The sequence below is a fragment of the Talpa occidentalis genome, unplaced genomic scaffold (genome assembly GCF_014898055.3).
Source record: "Talpa occidentalis isolate TD23 unplaced genomic scaffold, MPIMG_talOcc4v2.1 talOcc4.9, whole genome shotgun sequence".
NCBI classification, from domain to species: domain Eukaryota; kingdom Metazoa; phylum Chordata; class Mammalia; order Eulipotyphla; family Talpidae; genus Talpa; species Talpa occidentalis.
The window spans coordinates 116,418,614-116,435,499 of record NW_023605305.1 but is presented as its reverse complement, the minus strand read 5'-3'; the positions used below and the strand labels follow the sequence as shown (position 1 = coordinate 116,435,499).

The window sequence follows — 16,886 nt, the reverse complement described above, 5'->3', positions numbered from 1 at the left end:
AAAATGACTCACGCCTCGCTCTGTGTGAGGCTCCCCAGACTCCATCGCGCACCCACGATCTGATGCCACAGGCGCCGGGACGCAGGGCCGGGGCAGGCTGGCTGCCAGGGCTGGGTGGGGAGACCCCAGGCGGCGGGAGGCCCGCGGGATGGCCGAGGTCCAAGCGGGCCTCTGGCCGCCCATCCCTGCAGCCCCCCGCCCGCCCACGTCTTCCTGTCGTTCCTCCCTTTGGGGGAGAAAAGGCTTTTTCCCTTTAAAGTTCCTAGGAGGGATTTCTAGGGTCTCCCCTCAGGAATTAGTTGTAGGAATATCTGGGCCAGTGGAGTGCAGAGACAGATCCAGCACAGCCGCGCCTCCCAGGAAAGTGACCTAGATGAGGCGGCCAGCAGGCGCAGAGCCACTGTGGGGACCCCCTGCCACCTACTGACTTCCAGCTGCACCCACATTCCCAGGAGCACCCGCCTGGCGAGAGGCCGGGGGTGGAGGGTGCTGGGCACCGCAGGGCGGGGAGGGGGTGTTGTTCTTTTCAGGGCAGAGCTCCAGGGGTCACCCCCACCCCCACCCCCCCAGGAAGGGGGGAGGAGAGGATGAGGCCGGGGTGCAGGGAGGAGCCAGCTGTGGCGGGGAGCTCGCGCCTGCAGCCTGTGTGAGTGTGAGGGGGAGCGAGCGGGCGGGAGCGAGGCAGGAGAGGAGAGAGGGGGAGCGTTCCAGCGAGCATGAGGACGCTGCTGCTCCGCGCTCAGTTAATCTGCCTGTCAGTTGGTGTTAAGGCTGCAGTTTAAATGCTCCGACTCCCAGGGAAGCAGGCAGACCGCGCCGAGGGAAGGGAGGAAGCCAGCCGGGCAGGGCGGACCTCGGAGGCCAGCGGCGGCGGCGGCCGCGGAGCGGAGCGCCGGGAAGGGGCACGGCCAACCTCTGACGGGTCCTAGGCTCCCCTCTCGCCAATGCGAACAGGAATATGCGGCGCATCCTCGCCCTCTTCTGCACCGGGTTCCTCGGCACGGTAGTGGGTGCCAATTTCCCCAACAACATCCAGATCGGTGAGCGAGAGGGCAGCCTGCGGGGGACTCGGGGGTCTGGCGGTCGGGGGGCAGGGTCTGCGCCCCCCACCCCCGCGACGGGGCCGCGGTGTGTGGCTCGGGAGCTCGGCGTGGGGAGGGGGCGTCTGCGGCTCGGGGAGCAGAAGGGACGTGGGCGCACACGCACACTCCCCACTCACACCCCGGCGTGCGAAATGGAGGAAGCCGCCTGGGAGGAGAGGCAGGCGGTGGGAGGGGACCGGGCGGCAAGGAGTTAACGCGGGGCTCGGTGGATGCTGCTGCCGATTCCATTTATTTAGATAAATGTGCGCGGGGCGTGTATTTACGGGTGTGATTATGTGTTAAATATGCACATCGATACTGCACCGGCGGGTGGGCGCCTCCTGGCTGGGGGCGGGGAGAGGGTCCCTCCAGAGCCAGCCGAGGGGCGCCGGGGGCTGCGGCTCGCTCTGAGTTGGGGGCTCTCCGCCTTCCCTGGCGCTGCCATGCTGGCTGAGGCGCGCCTCCACCCTCAACTTCCCTGCCTGCCTTCCCTCTGCCCCTGCGGCCCCCCGCGGCCGTCCCCATGGAGCCCACCGTTCACGGAGCACGCGGCTCCCTCCCCTCCGCGGGGCGCCGGCAGCTTCCTTCCCACACGGCTGCCTTCTGTTCCCAGCCCGGCCTGCCTGCGGCTGCCCAAGGACCCCCGCCCTCCCCGCTCAGACCCCGCGGGGGAGACGGCCCCCCGCACGGCGGGTGCCAGCAGAGCCAGCAGCCCGGCACCCTAGCCGGGGCCCAGGGTGGGCTCGGGGTCTCGCCACGGGGTCCCAGCCTGCGCTAGGGCAGGGTGGCGTGTGCTCCCCACGGGGCCAGGCCATCACGGGGCGTCTGTCCCTGGTGTGCGCGGGGTGGGGGGGGCAGCGCGGGGACGTTGGGGGTGCCCATGTGCCGCGGCGCCTGTCCCTGCCGGCCTCCCCCGTGCCGGCGAGGGGGTGGGGACAGGAGGGAGTAACTTGCTTTGTTTCCTGACACCTGTTAGGCCACACGCTTGAAGCGTGTGCCGTGTGTTAGTGCCTCATGCGCCAAACAAACTTCCTGCTGGAGACGCTGCCTGTACCCGCAGCCCCCGGCCCCAGTCCCGGCCCCGCAGTCCCCGCGGGGGACGGCTACACGGCCTGGGGAGGCCCTCAAGGGGGCACCGGCACAGAAGCTCTGATTTCACTCTTGACGGCGGGGGCCGTGGACACGCGTGGGCCCTCACGCTGTGGGGTTTCGGCCCTATGCCCACGGCCTTCTCCCGCGGACCCGCTGGGCTGGGGCAGCCGTGGGGGGTTGCAGCTCAGGCGTCCCTCGGGCCCACCTTGCCTTTCGCCCACCCCCTTGTCCAGCAGAGAAAACCGTTGCATTTGTTTTCACGTAAGAGGGAGAAGCATCACGTGGGAGAACAAAGGCCGCAGGTAGCAGGGCCACGGGCCGCCCTGGCGGACCCCCTCCCGGACGCCCACACCAGCCCACGCCCACGCATGGCCCCTGAGGCCACCTCCACGTCACCCCTGGGTGCCGAGCCAGAGGTGCGTCCCCTGGGACCCGGGATTCCTTCCCAGATCCGAGAGAAACTTCTGTGTAAACACTCATTATGGCACGGCCCCTGCAAGCAGCTCACGGCAGAGCGCTCAAGTGCCTCGGAACCATCTGCGTGTCCGGGAGTGAGCCCGAGGCGCCCGGTGCGCCCGCCCCCGGAGCCAGGCCGGCAGGCGCCTGTGCTGGGCGGGAGGGGATGGCCCGTCCTTGCGCCGTTGACATTCTGAAGCCACGTCCTAGGGAGGCCGAGTCCTACCGCGCAAACCCACACAATGGCCACCCCTTATGTAACAAGACACTCCCAGGTAGCTGGGATCGATAGTGGTGAAAAAAGCAGCAAAACACTTTTGCAGAAAATCAAGAGTTTTCAGAGGGATGAGCAATCAGCCGAGGCGGTGAGACGCCGGGTCTCGCGGGTGACGTCCCAAGCGCCACGGCACGTGGCCGGTGCCCGACCCCCCACGGGCGCCGGAGCGAGGCCTCAGCCCGCACGGCCTCACCCTGGAGAGCTCTGGGCTGGGAGGGTGGACGTGCCCCGGGTGGCCTCCACAGGGAGGAGGAAAAGCACACCCCGGTCCCGTCTTCTCGGTGGGCTGGGGGGCGACAGTCGGTCGCTGGGCACAGCTGCCGGTGCCAGGTGCTTGGCACGAGCAAGCCCGTCTGTACGGGGACGCCCCACGTCCAGCGGGCTCTGTGCTCCCGTCCCCCAGGAAAGGCTAAAACCAGCCGGTTTGGAGCGGGGCGGGCTGTGGCGAGGGGCCTGTCCTGCCGGCGTCTCACGCTGCCGTTCTCTCCTCCTAGGGGGATTATTTCCAAACCAGCAGTCCCAGGAACATGCGGCTTTTAGATTTGCTTTATCGCAACTCACAGAGCCCCCCAAGCTGCTCCCCCAGATTGACATTGTGAACACCAGCGACAGCTTCGAGATGACCTACAGATGTGAGTAGCGGCCTCCACGCCGAGGTCCCGTCCCCGCGGCCGAGGACCACGCTGTGGGTGGTGGGGCTGGGCCAGCGCCTTCTGGCGGCTGCGGTCTCAGCGGTCTCCTGAGACGAGGCCCCGGAGCTCCCGCGCCCCAGGCGGGCCAGCCCTGGGGGAGGTGGGGGTGCCTCTCCGCGGTCACGGTGGTGACGTTGTGCTGGGCCCCAGGCGGGCGCCCCTCCTCCGGCAAGGCCTGCCGGTTCCGCGAGGGAGGGTCACACTCGGGGGACTTGGAAGAGACTAGAATGAAGGCTGCTGACTGGAGATGAGGTCTCGATGGCTCAAGATGTCCCCTGTGCGAAGTTAAAAGCAGAAAACGTCCCTGTGGCCTAGTAAGGGTTTGTGAGAAGTGCTGCCTCGTTCCCGCTGCCGAAATGACCAGCGGGTCTTTAAAGGCTCGTGTCTTGCTCATTTCCAAGATGCCCTGAAGGAGTGGAAGCCCCCCCAGGCCCACGCCTCGGGGTAAGGGGGGGGCACCAGACTGACATCCCACGGCTGCGTGAGCAGCTGTGAGCAGCGAGCGCTGCCACGGGTTTCTCTGGCAACTGGAGCCGGAGGACGCCCGTGTACGGCGCCTTGGCGTCTCCCAGCGGGGCCAGCGGTTAGTCCACGGAGACGCTTCCCTCCAGGGACGGCTCCAGGAGGCATTTGTGGCCTGAAGTGGGAGCTGAGCAGGCAGAGCGGCCAGAGGCCTGGCCGGCGTGAACTGGCCCCCAGGCTTCCGGCTTGGCCGTGGTGGGGTCTGCTGAGCGTGGATGGCCGCTGCCGCCGGCCACTGGGTCGCTCTCCCATCTTCTCATGCTGGGCCTCAGTGACTGGAACTACGCACGCTTCGCAGGCGCAAAATGAAAATCCAGGCTTCTCTGTGTCCCTCAGCCCCTTATAAGAGGAGACCAGAGCAGGTCTGGAAGCCAGCGGCGGCAGGGTCACCCCGAGGTCCACGCTCCTCCCACACAATCAGCAGCACGGAGCTGCCCGTGGCAGGAAGCTGGCTCATGCCTCGGGCTGTGGCTGTGGCCAGGTGCCCGTGGGGTGGCTGAAGCAGCAGCTCCTCATGCTGCGGTGCCGGGGCTGAGGTCCGCCGTGGCGCTCCCAGACGCGCTGACGTGCAGCTGTTGACTCTGGTGCGGAGCCCCCTCCCTGGAAGCCAGGCCAGCGTCTGGCTCTCCGCGCGCCGCTCAGTGCTGCTGGGAGAGGCGTGTGGGTGTGAGTGTCGACGCTCCAGCAGCAGCGTGGGTGTGCGTGGGCGTGCCCTGCGTCTGTGTGCCCGCTTCCTGGGCGCTCCCGGTGCCTGTGCAGCTCCAGAGCTCGGGCTCGGCTACTCACCAGGGCCGGCGGAGGGGGTGGCTGCCCAGGTGCTGGCTCATGCCGCTGCGGACGCCTGCCGCACAGCTGGGCGGGAGAGAGGTGACTGCCCTCCTGGGGTCAAGACGTCGATGGCCAGGACGAGGTAATAAAAGGCAAAACTCAGAGGCACGTTCAGAGGCAAAGGTGGCAGCTGCGTCTTGTTAGCTCAGCAGCCGGGCCTCGTCTCCAGGGCTGTTGCTCGTGCTGGGGCTGGCAGTGGGACCTGGCCATGGGGCCCGTGTGCCTGGGAGCCTGGCGGTGTCTGTGAGTGTGTCATCATCTAGGAGCAGTGACACGTGTCCTCTGCGCTGTGGCCTGTGTACCATGGCCTGTGTACTGTGGCCTGACTGCGCGCTGCGGTCTGTGTACTGTGGCCTGACTGTGCACCGTGGCCTGTGTACTGTGACCTATGTACTGTGGCCTGACTGTGCGCCGTGGCCTGTGTACTGTGGCCTGTGTACTGTGGCCTGTGCGTCGTGGCCTGTGTACTGTGGCCTGACTATGCGCCGTGGTCTGTGTACTGTGGCCTGACTGTGTGCCATGGTCTGACTGCACGCTGGGCACGCAGGTCAGACAGACCAAGGGGACTCTGGGAAGCAGCACGGCTCTTAGACGTGGACCTTTTGTCTTTCTCTTCCTCCCCGGGATCAGGGTCCTGGCAATGTGGGTGTCGCGGTGGCATTTCAGCCCCCAGCCCGCCTGGGGGCCCTCGGCCCCTCTCACAGGCGGCGAGGGGCCCCGGGGAGCCCTGGTCAGTGTGGCTCACTGACCTGGGCAAACCTGACATCAGGCCCAACTTGAACTGAGTACGAAATGCCAAAGGAGCGGAGAGGTTTATGGGAAGCCAAGAAAACACTGTTCTCAGACTTAGCGGCACGCGCTGTGGACAGCAGCCTCCTTGGACTGACTGTCCGGTGTGGAAGCCAGGACAGAGCCGGGTCGCGTCCCCGACGTCCTGCTATGCGTCGTCCCCCCAGCAGAGGGCGCGGGAGGGGAGGGAGAGGACACCCGGGGAGCAGCTCCCGCACGTGTGGGCAGCAGGTTCCAGAGAGCAGGGCGTCTGGGTGGCCTGGGGGGCGCGGGGAGGGCTCATGGCGGGGCTGGAGGTAAAGTAGGGCCTTCTTTGCTCCCCCTCCTGCCTTCCCGTTGGCCAGCACTGGAGTCGCTGACGCAGGCAGCCCAGACGCCTTGGCGAGGGCGGGGGCCCGGAGCCCTGGAGGAATGTGTGGGGACTCTGCCCCCTGGGGTGGCAGCTCCCTCTTCCTCCTGCTGCCTTTGTGGGAGAACCAGAATGAGGGGGCCCAGGACAGTGTACTGCAGCTCTGTCAGAGGCCGGCGGAGGTCCACGGGGCCCTGCTCTTCCTTGCGCCCGCCATGCCCCTGCAGCAGGTGAGCCCGAGGCCCGAGTGCCCAGCCCTGTGCCAGGGCTGGGTGCTGGCAACCACGACGCCCACACTTTCCTCTGGGGTCACTGCTATGGCCCGAGTTCCACAGACTCCCCCACACTCATGATTCACTCAGGGAGCTCCCGTAAGCAGGACCAGGGCTGCTCAGTCTGTTGGGCTCAGAAGACTCCAGCGCTGGCCCTGGGCTCTGGGCTGCTTGGCACGGGTCTCATCCCCTCCGCAGGCGCCATGTGCCCCGACTGACCCAGGCCGTGCTGAAAGCGAGACAAGCTCCATGGCCTGCGGACTCACCCTGGGCGAGCCTGGTGCCCCAAAAGTTGAAAATCAGCACGTAACGTTGCGAGAGACGTCGGCTCTGCAGGAGTGTCAGGGGTGGGGGACCGGCCTCTCGAGGAGGGGTGTGAGTCTGGCCGCACAGAGGCTTTCCAGGAGGAGGGAGGGGCCGGGGAGGGCTGAGGCGCAGCTGCTCCAGGGAGAGGAACAGCAGGTGCAAAGGCAAAGAGGACGCTGCCTCCTCGTCCCCGCCGACCCCGGCGCTTCACACTGGGCCTCTCGTTTGCCCTCCACAGCCATTTCAGCACCGTCTAAGGATCATGGGGTGAATTGTGCATCACGAGCTGGGCCTCTCGGTTCTCTGTCATTTCAAGCTCAACCAGCAGATCTGTGGCCCCCAGGCCACGGAGGGTTTGGAGACCCATCAGGATCACCCCTCCAAGGGGCCCACTCGCCTGCCTTGAGTTTATGGGTCCCGGGGACTGGTCCTCCATGTCCCTGATCGTGTTGGCAGGTCGGCTCGACCACCCGTGGGAGCTGCTGCTGGAAGGGCCACGCACGTCTGCCAGGTGGTGTCGCTGGGACGCCTGGCTGGGTGTCTGCCCTAGGGCGGACGTGCAGACACCCCGAGTCAGGGAATCACGCAGCACCAAGACACTGGCAGCCCAGGGGACCGTCAGGGGAGGGGGGCGAGCCCTGTGGGTCTCCCCCTGGAGGGGACATACCTAGGAGGCGTCTAGCTCTGGCCACTGGCAACGGCCAGATGGTCTCTCGGCTCTGGCCGGCCGAAACCCCATCCTTTCCCGGGTCTGCAAGCTAACGGTGCCGACTTCATTTGCTTGACCCGCCTGAATGTGGCATAAACTTCCAGACTCCCAGCTCCTCTGAAAAAACTTAGGACACGGGGCGGCCCTGGCGCCACATTCCTGCCCAGCATCTGCTGTCAAAGGCCGGCTCCGGTGCCACCCCGGGTAAGGACCAGGCCCAGCCCGCACGCTGCCCGGGGCCTCGGCGCCCGCCGTCTGCTGACCCCTGACCCACGGCCGGCGGCGCCTGCTGTTTCATTATTTCCTTCAATAAAATAATAAAACCCCATTCTCCGCGACAAACAGCAGGAAACACCGACGTTGTGTGACGCTGGCTCTCAACACCGCCCGGGGCTGGCGGGGGTGCGCGACGCCCACCCCGAAGACCTGCGGTGCGCCGGCCCCGCGCCCGCGGCGCTGCCTGCCGAGCGAGGCCGCCCTCCCCGCGGCGCGGGCGCTGTGCCCCGGCCGGGACGCGCAGCCCCCAGAGCGCCGGGGCCCCTCCAGGGCCCGCAGGGAGGAGCCGGTGCAGGGGCGGCCCGCCCGGGGGTCAGGCCCAGGGCGCGGCGCTGCGGGGGCGGCCGGCGGGGGGCTGCGTGGCCACCGGCTCCGCCTCCCCAGGCCCCGGCCCGGGCCTCCCGCCCCCGCCCCCGCCCCCGCCGGGCCCGACGCGCCGTCCTGCTCCGCTGCCCGCGGCGTCCACAGCCCGGCCAGGGGCAGGCGAGGAGGCCCGGGGCCCGCGCGGGCGCAGGGCGCAGGGCAGAGGGCGCAGGGCAGAGGGCGGAGGGCGGAGGGCGCAGGGCAGAGGGCGGAGGGCGCAGGGCGGGAGGAAGCAGACGCACAAAACGTCGTGGAGACTTGGTCTCGCCCCGCGTGTCCCCCTCCACGCACACATGCACGTACGCACGTAGCAGTACGCACGTAGCAGTACGCACGCAGCACGTACGCACGCAGCACGTACACACGCTCGCGCGCACGTACACACAAGCACGCACACGCGTCCGCACGCACGCGCGCAGCGCAGAGCCCGCCGGCGGGAGGCCGCCCTGAGGGGCCTGGGTCGGGCCGGGCCGGGCCGGGCCGGGCCGGGGGGCGGGGGCCGCCGAGGGGGAGACAGGGCGCCCGGCGCCTGCCCCGCGGCGCGTCCAGCTGCGTCCGTGGCTCGAGCCGCCCTCGCGGGCGCGTCCCTGCCGGGAGCCCGGCCGGGGCAGACCCGGGAGGCCGCCCCTCCCCCTCGCCGGGACCCCCCGCTGGCACCCCCCCCCGCACCCCCCCCGCGCCCCCCGCCAGGCGGGCCCAAGAGCTGCCGGGGGCGCGAGGTCGAGGTCGGGCCTTGCGGGCGCCCCCAGCTCCGCGGGATGCGGCCGGCGGGCGGGGCGCGGAGCGCGGGCCGGGCCGCAAGGCCTGGGCGGGCGGACGGGCCGCGGCGGGGCGGGGCCCCCACCGGCCCCGGGGCTCCCGGCCGGGCCCACAGCCATGCGGCCCCCAGACCCGCATGCGGCTCCCCCACTTGCGCCTAGACGTGCACCCCAAGTCCCCCAAGCGCCCGGCCTGGTCGGCCGGGCTGCCCGGCGCCGGCCCCGGAGCCCCCTCGCTGTGTGGGGCGCAGGCGCCGCCCCCTCGGCCCCCGGGTCCCCCTCGGACCCGTCTGGCCCGGCCGGGGACGGGGAGGCTCCGCCGCGTCGCCCCGCTGGTCTCGCCCGCGCTCGGGGGCCCCGCCGGACGGCCGCGGTGGGCGCGCGGCGGGTGGGGGACGGCGGGCGCGGGCGAGCTCGCTCATTAGCGCGAGCGTGAGGAACAGGCGAGGGCGCGCGGGTCGTGACTGGGCTCCCCGGGGCCCGCTCCGCAGGGGCGCGTCAGCCTCCTGGCTTCTGAGCGTCCGTGGCCGGTCCCGTGGTCCCGTGGGGGCCGCGCCTGCCGGGGGTCAAGCCCAAAGCACCCTGGCGCCGCCTGGACCACAGGCAGGCGGGGCACTGACTAGGCGGGGGCGCCCTGACCCCGTGTAAGGCCGGCCACATCGCGTCCTCCCGCACGCAAGCGTCCCCTCGGCCTTGGCTTCTGTCTGACGAGGGCAGCGCTGCCATCAGCACGGGGTGGGCACTGCGAGAGGCGCCAGTGAGTTCCAATCCACCTTCCAGCAGCCCAGGCGCGTGCTCAGCAGGGCCGCGGTCAGCTGGGCCGCTGGCGGGGCCTGGACCTCCCACACCCTCTGGCCGTGCCGGCTCCCTGGCCGACCCCAACCGCTCTTGTGACTTTGGGGCACACCCATTGTGTCCCGAGAGTGCAGAGGGTTCCTGGGGGCCCGTGAATCAGACACCCCCAGCTGAGCCGCTGCCTTGGGGCTCCCTGCGTGCCACGTCTGGGATGGACGCGAGGCCTTGGAGACCCGCTCTGGTCTTGGGCGAGGGCAGTCGTGTGTGGAGGAGATCACAGCACTGGCGGCCGGGGAGACGAGAGCACGGGACTGCACGCTAGAGACCCCCCCCCCGGCCGCGGCCACGTGGAAATCGGGACGAGATTCACACGGATGTCTTCCAGCGTGGCCCAAGTCCCTATGGACATCACGCGCCCGCTCTTAACAGCTGCGAGAGCCCGCGGGGTGCAGGTGCCTGCGCATCGACCGTCTCCCGGGCTTGGACACCTGCTGCTGTCCCATGTTTCCTGAAACCACCGTCAGGACGGCCATGCCGGGGAAAGTCTTGTCACCTGTATGTATGCTCCGACGTTCAGGCTGACAGGCCAGCGGGCGGTGTCCAGGGAGGCCCCAGAGAACAATGAGCATCGAGCAACTGCGGGGCTGGGCCCGCCCATGGCCGGCGCTGTCACAGGAGGAGGCGCCGTGGGTTCCGCCCGACGCCAGGGCCGAGCGCGGCAAGCGGCGTTCCTCGAGCAAGGGCGCGTGAGGGGTCAGCGGGGACGGCGGACGCGGGTGATGCAATTAGCCAGGCTGCTCATCGGTGACATAAATGCACCATAAGTACAATGTGACTAATTGGCCTTTAGAGCTTCCCGAGCAGGGTGGTCATTATCCATGAATGAGCTGCTCTGCGGATGGGGGTCGGAGCCTCAAGGAACTGTTCGCCCTGGGCCCAGACCGCGCACCCAGAGCCCGGAAGCGTCTCTGCCTCGGCGGCACCCGCGAGACCGCGCTGAGCATGTGGCTCAGGTCTCGGCCTGGGAAGCGGTGCCTACGGGCCGGGGCACCCCACCCGGCGGAGAGCAGCAGGCCTGGGCCTCAGGACTGGGAGACGCCCTCTAGATGTCAGGCCCCCCGTCGGGTCCTCGTGGCCCAGCCCGCAGGCCAGGGGGAGGGCCGCCCGCTCCATCGGCCCCACCAGGGCCCGGCCTGACGTCAGTGAGCAGAAGTCAGGAGCAGAGGCTGGACTTGGGAGCTCCAGGTGGTGGAGGCCCCAGTGACCTGCCTTGGGAGGCAGCACCCCCATTTCAGCAGGACAGCGGGGTCCGATGAGCAGTGGGCAGAGACAGACCCACCCGGAGCCGCCTCAGATCCGACCCGAGAGGCAGAGCTAGACCCGGGCTCAGGGGTGGGAGCCGGGAAGCACAGGTCTCTGCAGCAGACAGCGAAGGGGTGCAGGCTGGGGGCGTGTCAGGCTGAGGGGGGGGTCAGACAGGTGGACAGGTGGGTAGACGCTGCGGGTCCTGGATCCAGGCCAGCTCCCAGCCCTGGCCCTGCACAGGCCCGGCGGGCGTGGCCCTGCGAGCCGGACGCAGCCGAGCAGGAGCGGCTGGGGGTTCCCAGGGCCTCGGCCTGCAGGGTCCAGGTAGGTCATTCGCCTTGGGAAAGTCACCTCAGTCGCGCTCACTGCCCCTCCCCCTGCGCCTTAAATGGAAGCCGGTCAAGTCCAGCGCCGCCGGGGGTGGCTCTGCCCACGCCAGCGGCCACCCGGAGCCATGGGCGCTGCGATGCGGGCCTCCCACCACAGCTGGGGTCTGCTTGGACACTGCTCCACCGCTGCCACGGTGCTGGCCTGCACGTCCGGGCTCAGTGTCCTGGCAGGCTCCCCGTGCTCACCCAGCCCGCGCGGCGGGGCTGCCGCCGCGTCACCCCCACCTCCAACCCACTGTCCTCCTCCTCGCGCTGGGAGGCAGCCCTGAGCACCCCGCCCCGTCGTGAGCCCCTTGCCGCAGCGCTGGGGAGCAGTGTCTGGACGCCCCAGGCATGGACCGCCCTGTCTTAACAAGTACGCAGACAGTCGTCAGCGGCCCCTGCCCTGTTACACGCCCAAACTCGGCAGAGGCGCGTCTTCCCACAGTTCAGGGGGCTTGCCTGGCTTTGAGCCTGCCCCTACACCATGCACCCCGTTCCAACAAAATGGCAACTTGGGGTCCCCCCAGGCACCCCACAGGGCCCCTGCACGGTGGCTGCTTATCCCTGCATCCACCCGACTGTCACCACCCGAGCGCAAACACCTGTTGTGTTGGGTCGGCTGGCCTTGCGCCGAGCCCGCGCCTGCGCTCACCACGCCCGAGACGCGGCACCGAACAGGCCCAGCAAAGTCCCGCACCCTCGGGGGCTGCGAACAAATCAGCAAATTGCACCGATCTCGAGTCATTGTTAAACGCTGCAAACAGAGCCAGACAGAGCCGCACGACAGAGAGAGCCAGAGGGCTGCCTCCAACGGGGTCAGGGCCGCTGCCTGAGGAGGCGCATCCTGGCGAGCTCTCATGGGCCTGGCTGCCCCGCAGCGCGGGGGATGTCAGGGGGCCCGGGCCACACCTCAGCGCGTGGGATGTCGGGGTGGGGGGGTGCTGCGCCAACGCGGGGGCCCAGCCGCACGGGCCTGCGGGTGTTGAGCTGTGGCCAGCGTGGCCGTACGGTGGTGAAGAGCTAAATCTTCAATGTTTTCCAGTTCACCCTAAATTAATTTTAATTCTGTCTCATGTGGCTAATGGCTACGTCAGGCGACACAGATGTAGACGCTGCACCTTTCCAGGCGAGGACGGCACGCGCACAGGCTGTCGGTGACCGTGAGCGCACGTCAGCAGGGCTGAGGCTGGGGCCGCGGCAGGGGCCTCATGTGAGTGAGCGAGCAGGTGAGGCTGGTTCTGAGGGCCGTAGGATTGCTCGTGGGGTTCGGCTTGGGGTGGGTGCACCAGCTGCCAATTCTCAAATGTCACTATGGCTCTGCTGAGAAGGGGACGCGGTGGCCTGACGTGGCAGCGACTGCTGTGTGACACTCGCGGTAGAGGCCATGCGGCTTATACAACACCTTTTTGTTAATGACCAGCCTCTCCAGGTGGACTGAGGCACCCGCTCAGGCCCCTGGCTCTTTAGGCCTGCCCCTGGGCCTTTGGGGAGCAAGGGTCAGCAGAAAGGCCTGCTGTCCCACAGGGTCACACACAGGGCTCTCAGGGAGTGCGTGGAAGGCCCTGCCTCACCGCAGGCTCCACAGCTCAGGCCTAACACTCAGGGTCCGATAGACCCACTCGGCCTCCTGAGGGGCTGGCTCCTGGCAGAGGGCCCCGGGGTGATGCTGCGCGGAGACCCAGCTCCGCAGAGGGGGCCCAGAGCCCGCTGAGGCCAGGCAGGTGAGGCGGCTTGGACCTTGCTGGCAGCAGAGACAGAAGAGGTGGGTTTTTGTGTGTTTACAAGGTGGAGGAGAGAGGACTCGGTGGTGCCAAAGCGGAGTGGGAGGCGAGGACACCAGACCCACTTCTGTAGGCGCCGCTCAGACACGGCTGCTGGGCTGAGGCCGCCCCCGTCACCCGGGACCGCTGACCACTCCTCGCCCCGCCCCCGCCCCGGTTCATGGGCTCGTCCGCCTCTGCCTGTGTGGGGGGAGCATCACAGCTGCTATTTGAGACCCTGAGTTCTGGGGTGGGGGGACACAAGGTGATTTGTATCTGGACCCCAACCCCCCGGGGCAGGTCCCTGGCCAGCACTGTTGGGCTGGCATGGCGGCGCGTGCCAGGGCTTGGAGGACGGTCAGGAGACGAGGCCACCTCCCTCGCCCCTCCGGTTCTTCTTGGGTTGGCCGAATAATCACATGACATTAGATTAGAAAGAGAAAGAAACTCAGTTGGACTTCGCGTGCAGGGAAATCTCCACGGACGCGGGGACCCCAAACATGGGGCCAGAAGGAGGCACAGATCCTGACCGGAGGAGTGGGGCGGGGCTTGGGGGCTTCCAGGAGCGAGGAGGGGTCCCCTGTGACAAAGGCGTGCCCCGATGAGGTGGCTGCCTGCCGGAGACAGAGTTGTGTCCAAGAGGTTTATTTCTGGAAATAACCCTAATTCTGGGTAATGCCTTCCGTGTTCCTTCCTCCGGGTAGTTGGTGGGGCGGGGGCTTGAAGCTTCCCTGGGCCTGCAGGGCCCCTGACCTCGACTCCAAGTAATCCACGCGCAGAGTGGCACGTCGGGGGCGCGTCCTTCAGCACCGCCGGTTCGGCTCCTGCGGGGGCTGCACAAGGGGCTTCACAAGGGGCTTGGTCGCCACAGCCCGGCTTCCTTGCTTTGCACAAGGCACTAATAGTTCATCCTCTAAGAGCTGCTGTGAGATTGAAGGAGTGAACCTGGAAGGTGCTCAGACAGGGCCTGGCGTGGTGAGGACCCAGAGATGGAAGCAAACTGTTTGTTCAATCTGTTTGCGAGGACAGGCCCCTGGAGCTGCCCGCCAGAGCCCGCGTCCGGCGCGCCGGCGTCTTGCTGACACGAGAGGCATGGGGGATAAGAAAGCTCTGGATGGGGTTTGTAATTTAGTTAGGAAATATCTAGATCTAAAGCTCCTTTGATCTGAAAATGACAGTAACAAAACAACCCCAAACAGAGCCACTTTGCTGCTTATTTCCTTTCACCATCTGCCAAGATGGTTCCTTTTAGTTCCCCAGGTCTTGCTTGGAGTCAGCTGCCTTAAAATAATAAGTGAAAACAGAATTTAAATCTGGCCCCGCGTGTGTCTGGGAGCGAGAAGGCGCTCCCTGCCTCTGCAGCTCGTGGCTGCCGCAGCGAAACCCAGGGCAGTGCTGAGTGTCATCACGGGGGGATTCACTGCTCCAGGAATGTAAATTCTGGCATGAAACAGGGGGTTGACAAGAACGCGCTTCTGTAAAACACTCGTGACGGAGACTGACCCTGAAATGCGCTGTCCCCGCCCCCACCCCGTGGTCGGCGCCCCCGGCCAGGGTGGACGTGGTCTGGGCCGTGGCCCAACGGTGCCGGTGGGCCCGGGGCCCCGCGAGGCAGGACGGGGTGGATGGTGGCCGGGGACGGGTGAAACGGCCGCACAGAGTTCGTGGACAAGGCGGGGGGGCGTGCGGGGAGCTGAAGTTTCCGGGGAGCCCTGGAAGAGCCATGTGGAGAAGGGCCTGGAGGCCAGGAAAAAGCATGTCGGAGTCAGAATAATAATGTTTCAGAGCTAATATTCTAAAGAGCCTCTTATACACGAGAGGGTTTTACTTCAGTTACTGGAATAATCCTTCAGCCAAATGCAGTCACCTGAGATCAAATGACACAGAAAATCCACATTTCTACACGGCAGACACCAAAGGGCCCGTTTGTAGGGCTTAGGAGGCCATCTGCTCTGCTCTGCCACCCGAGGCTGGAGCGGTGGCTCCGGGGCGAGGCGTGAGGCGCCCCCTCGGCGGCTGGCCAAGCAAAGCCCAGGGCCTGGAGCTCCGGGTAAACGTTAGCATGTCCCTTACGTGCTACTGTGTCTGCCCCTGCCAAGCTGGCCGCAGGCTGAAGAGTCCCTCTTTACGTGACTGACCTACGCACCCCAGGGTGCGGCCGACTCTGATGCTGCATCACAGACAGGAAACCGAGGCAGAGCCTTGTCCGCGTGAGTTACTCAGCTGGCCGCGGTTCTAACGCGCAACGTCTGACCCGCGAGCGAGCCCCGCGCCCTCTGCCTGCCCCCCGTCCATCGCGGCAGCAGTGCGCCACACATTTGCACCCAGGCAAGGAATGGCCGTGATTTTAGAGAGCTGGCAGGCTTGGGGCAGCGGCCAGGAGGGCCTGGGCAGCCGCTGTGACCTGCCCACGTTCTCCTCCCTAAAAGCCGGTTTCGGGTAACCGAGCTCTGGGTGCCCCTCGGGAAATAAGCCCCAGGCTCTGGGCAGCTGCTTAAAAATCAGGCCCCAAATCTGCAGCAAAATGAGGCAAGTGGAAACAAATTATCACTGCTGTGCCTTTGGAAGTTAACATCACAAACAAAAGAGGCACCACCCACAGCCCAGGCCCCCAGCCACGCCCTCCGGAACCTTAGTTCTACCGTCAGATTTCTGGGGTTGGTCTGGTTTGTCTGTTCCCTTGTTGCTGTTTTTTCTCGTTTTCCATGTGAGGGAAATCACCCAGCATTTATCTTTCTCCTTCTGACTTATTTCCCTCAGCATCACCCCAGCCATTCCCCGGTGTTGTCATAAACGGCGAGAGTTCATCTTTTTCATAGCTGAGTAGTATTCCACTGGGTAGGCAGGCCACATCTTAAGGTGACCTGACGCCTCCAAAGCATACATAGTGCTGTAAGTCAACGTTACCGCAATTAAAAAATGCAAAAAATAGAATAAAAATAACAAACAAAAGTGGTATTTTCCAGAGTTTGGGGACACTGCCTAAGCAGGAGAATGACGGGCAGGGGAGGGAGTTGGCAGTGGCCTTGAAACACTCACACACCCAGGCCTGTGCTGGCAGGGACCAAGTCCATCCTTACAGACACAGAGAGAAACCAGGGGGTCAGAGCCCAAACCCCAAGGTCACGGTATTTGGAGGTGGGGTTTGGGGAGATGACCAGACTGAGATGAGCCATCTGGGCGGCCCACCAAGATGGGACTGGTGCCCTTTGCAGAAGAGGCCAGAGAGCCGCCTCCTCCAGGCACTCAGAGGCAGGGAGAGCTGCGGGGCGGCAGACGGGGACACGAGCAGGCACCCTCCGGCCCTCTGCGCGCGCGAGCCCATCACCTCCCGCCGCCCGTCGGCTCAGGGCCAGCGTCCAACATCCCTGCAAGGCTTTATGGGCTGATCATACAAACTCCGCTTGCACCACAGCCCCCTGGGCAGGGCGGACGATGGTCAGACGCACGGAAAGCAGAGCCCACGGCAGCCAGCGGTGTGTGGCGCAGGCTCTGCCCAGCGGCTGCGGTGTGGCGTGGCTCAGACACCGCCTTCCCTGCGGCTGGGCCTGGGTCCCGCCACTGGCTGCTTCCAGGTCTCCCTCCGCGAGGAAGATGGGCACCGGGCCCGGGGGTGGGGGGTGGGCTGGCCGGGGTGAAAACCCCCGGAACCGGCCGCAGAGTCCCCACACCCCTGCAGCTGCCCATCCATAAAAGAAAAGCTGAAGAAGCCAAACCAAGCACAAACCCAGGCATGGCCCGTCTGACGGGAACACCGCAGGCGGCCGCGTCCTCCCTGCGTGGGGACAGCGTGGGCCTCGGCGCCGGGAGCGCTGTGGGGCGGGAGAGGCAGGCCGGAAGGAAGCAGCATGTGGGGTCAGACCCCCTTGCTGGAGCGTCCATCG

General features: G+C 66.8%; 1 protein-coding gene across 3 annotated transcripts in view; it reads left to right on the top strand.

Annotated features, from left to right (window-relative positions):
* Positions 1–633: 633 nt before the first annotated feature.
* GRIA1 (glutamate ionotropic receptor AMPA type subunit 1) overlaps positions 634–16,886 on the top strand; it is a 122,335-nt gene continuing 106,082 nt past the window's right edge. For all 3 annotated transcript variants that reach the window (XM_037501273.1, XM_037501274.1, XM_054691785.1), the window contains exons 1-2: positions 634–1,040; positions 3,402–3,539. In XM_037501273.1, coding sequence (XP_037357170.1) covers positions 959–1,040; positions 3,402–3,539 — 220 coding nt within the window. In that variant the 5' untranslated portion in view covers positions 634–958. The remainder of the gene's footprint in view (positions 1,041–3,401; positions 3,540–16,886) is intronic.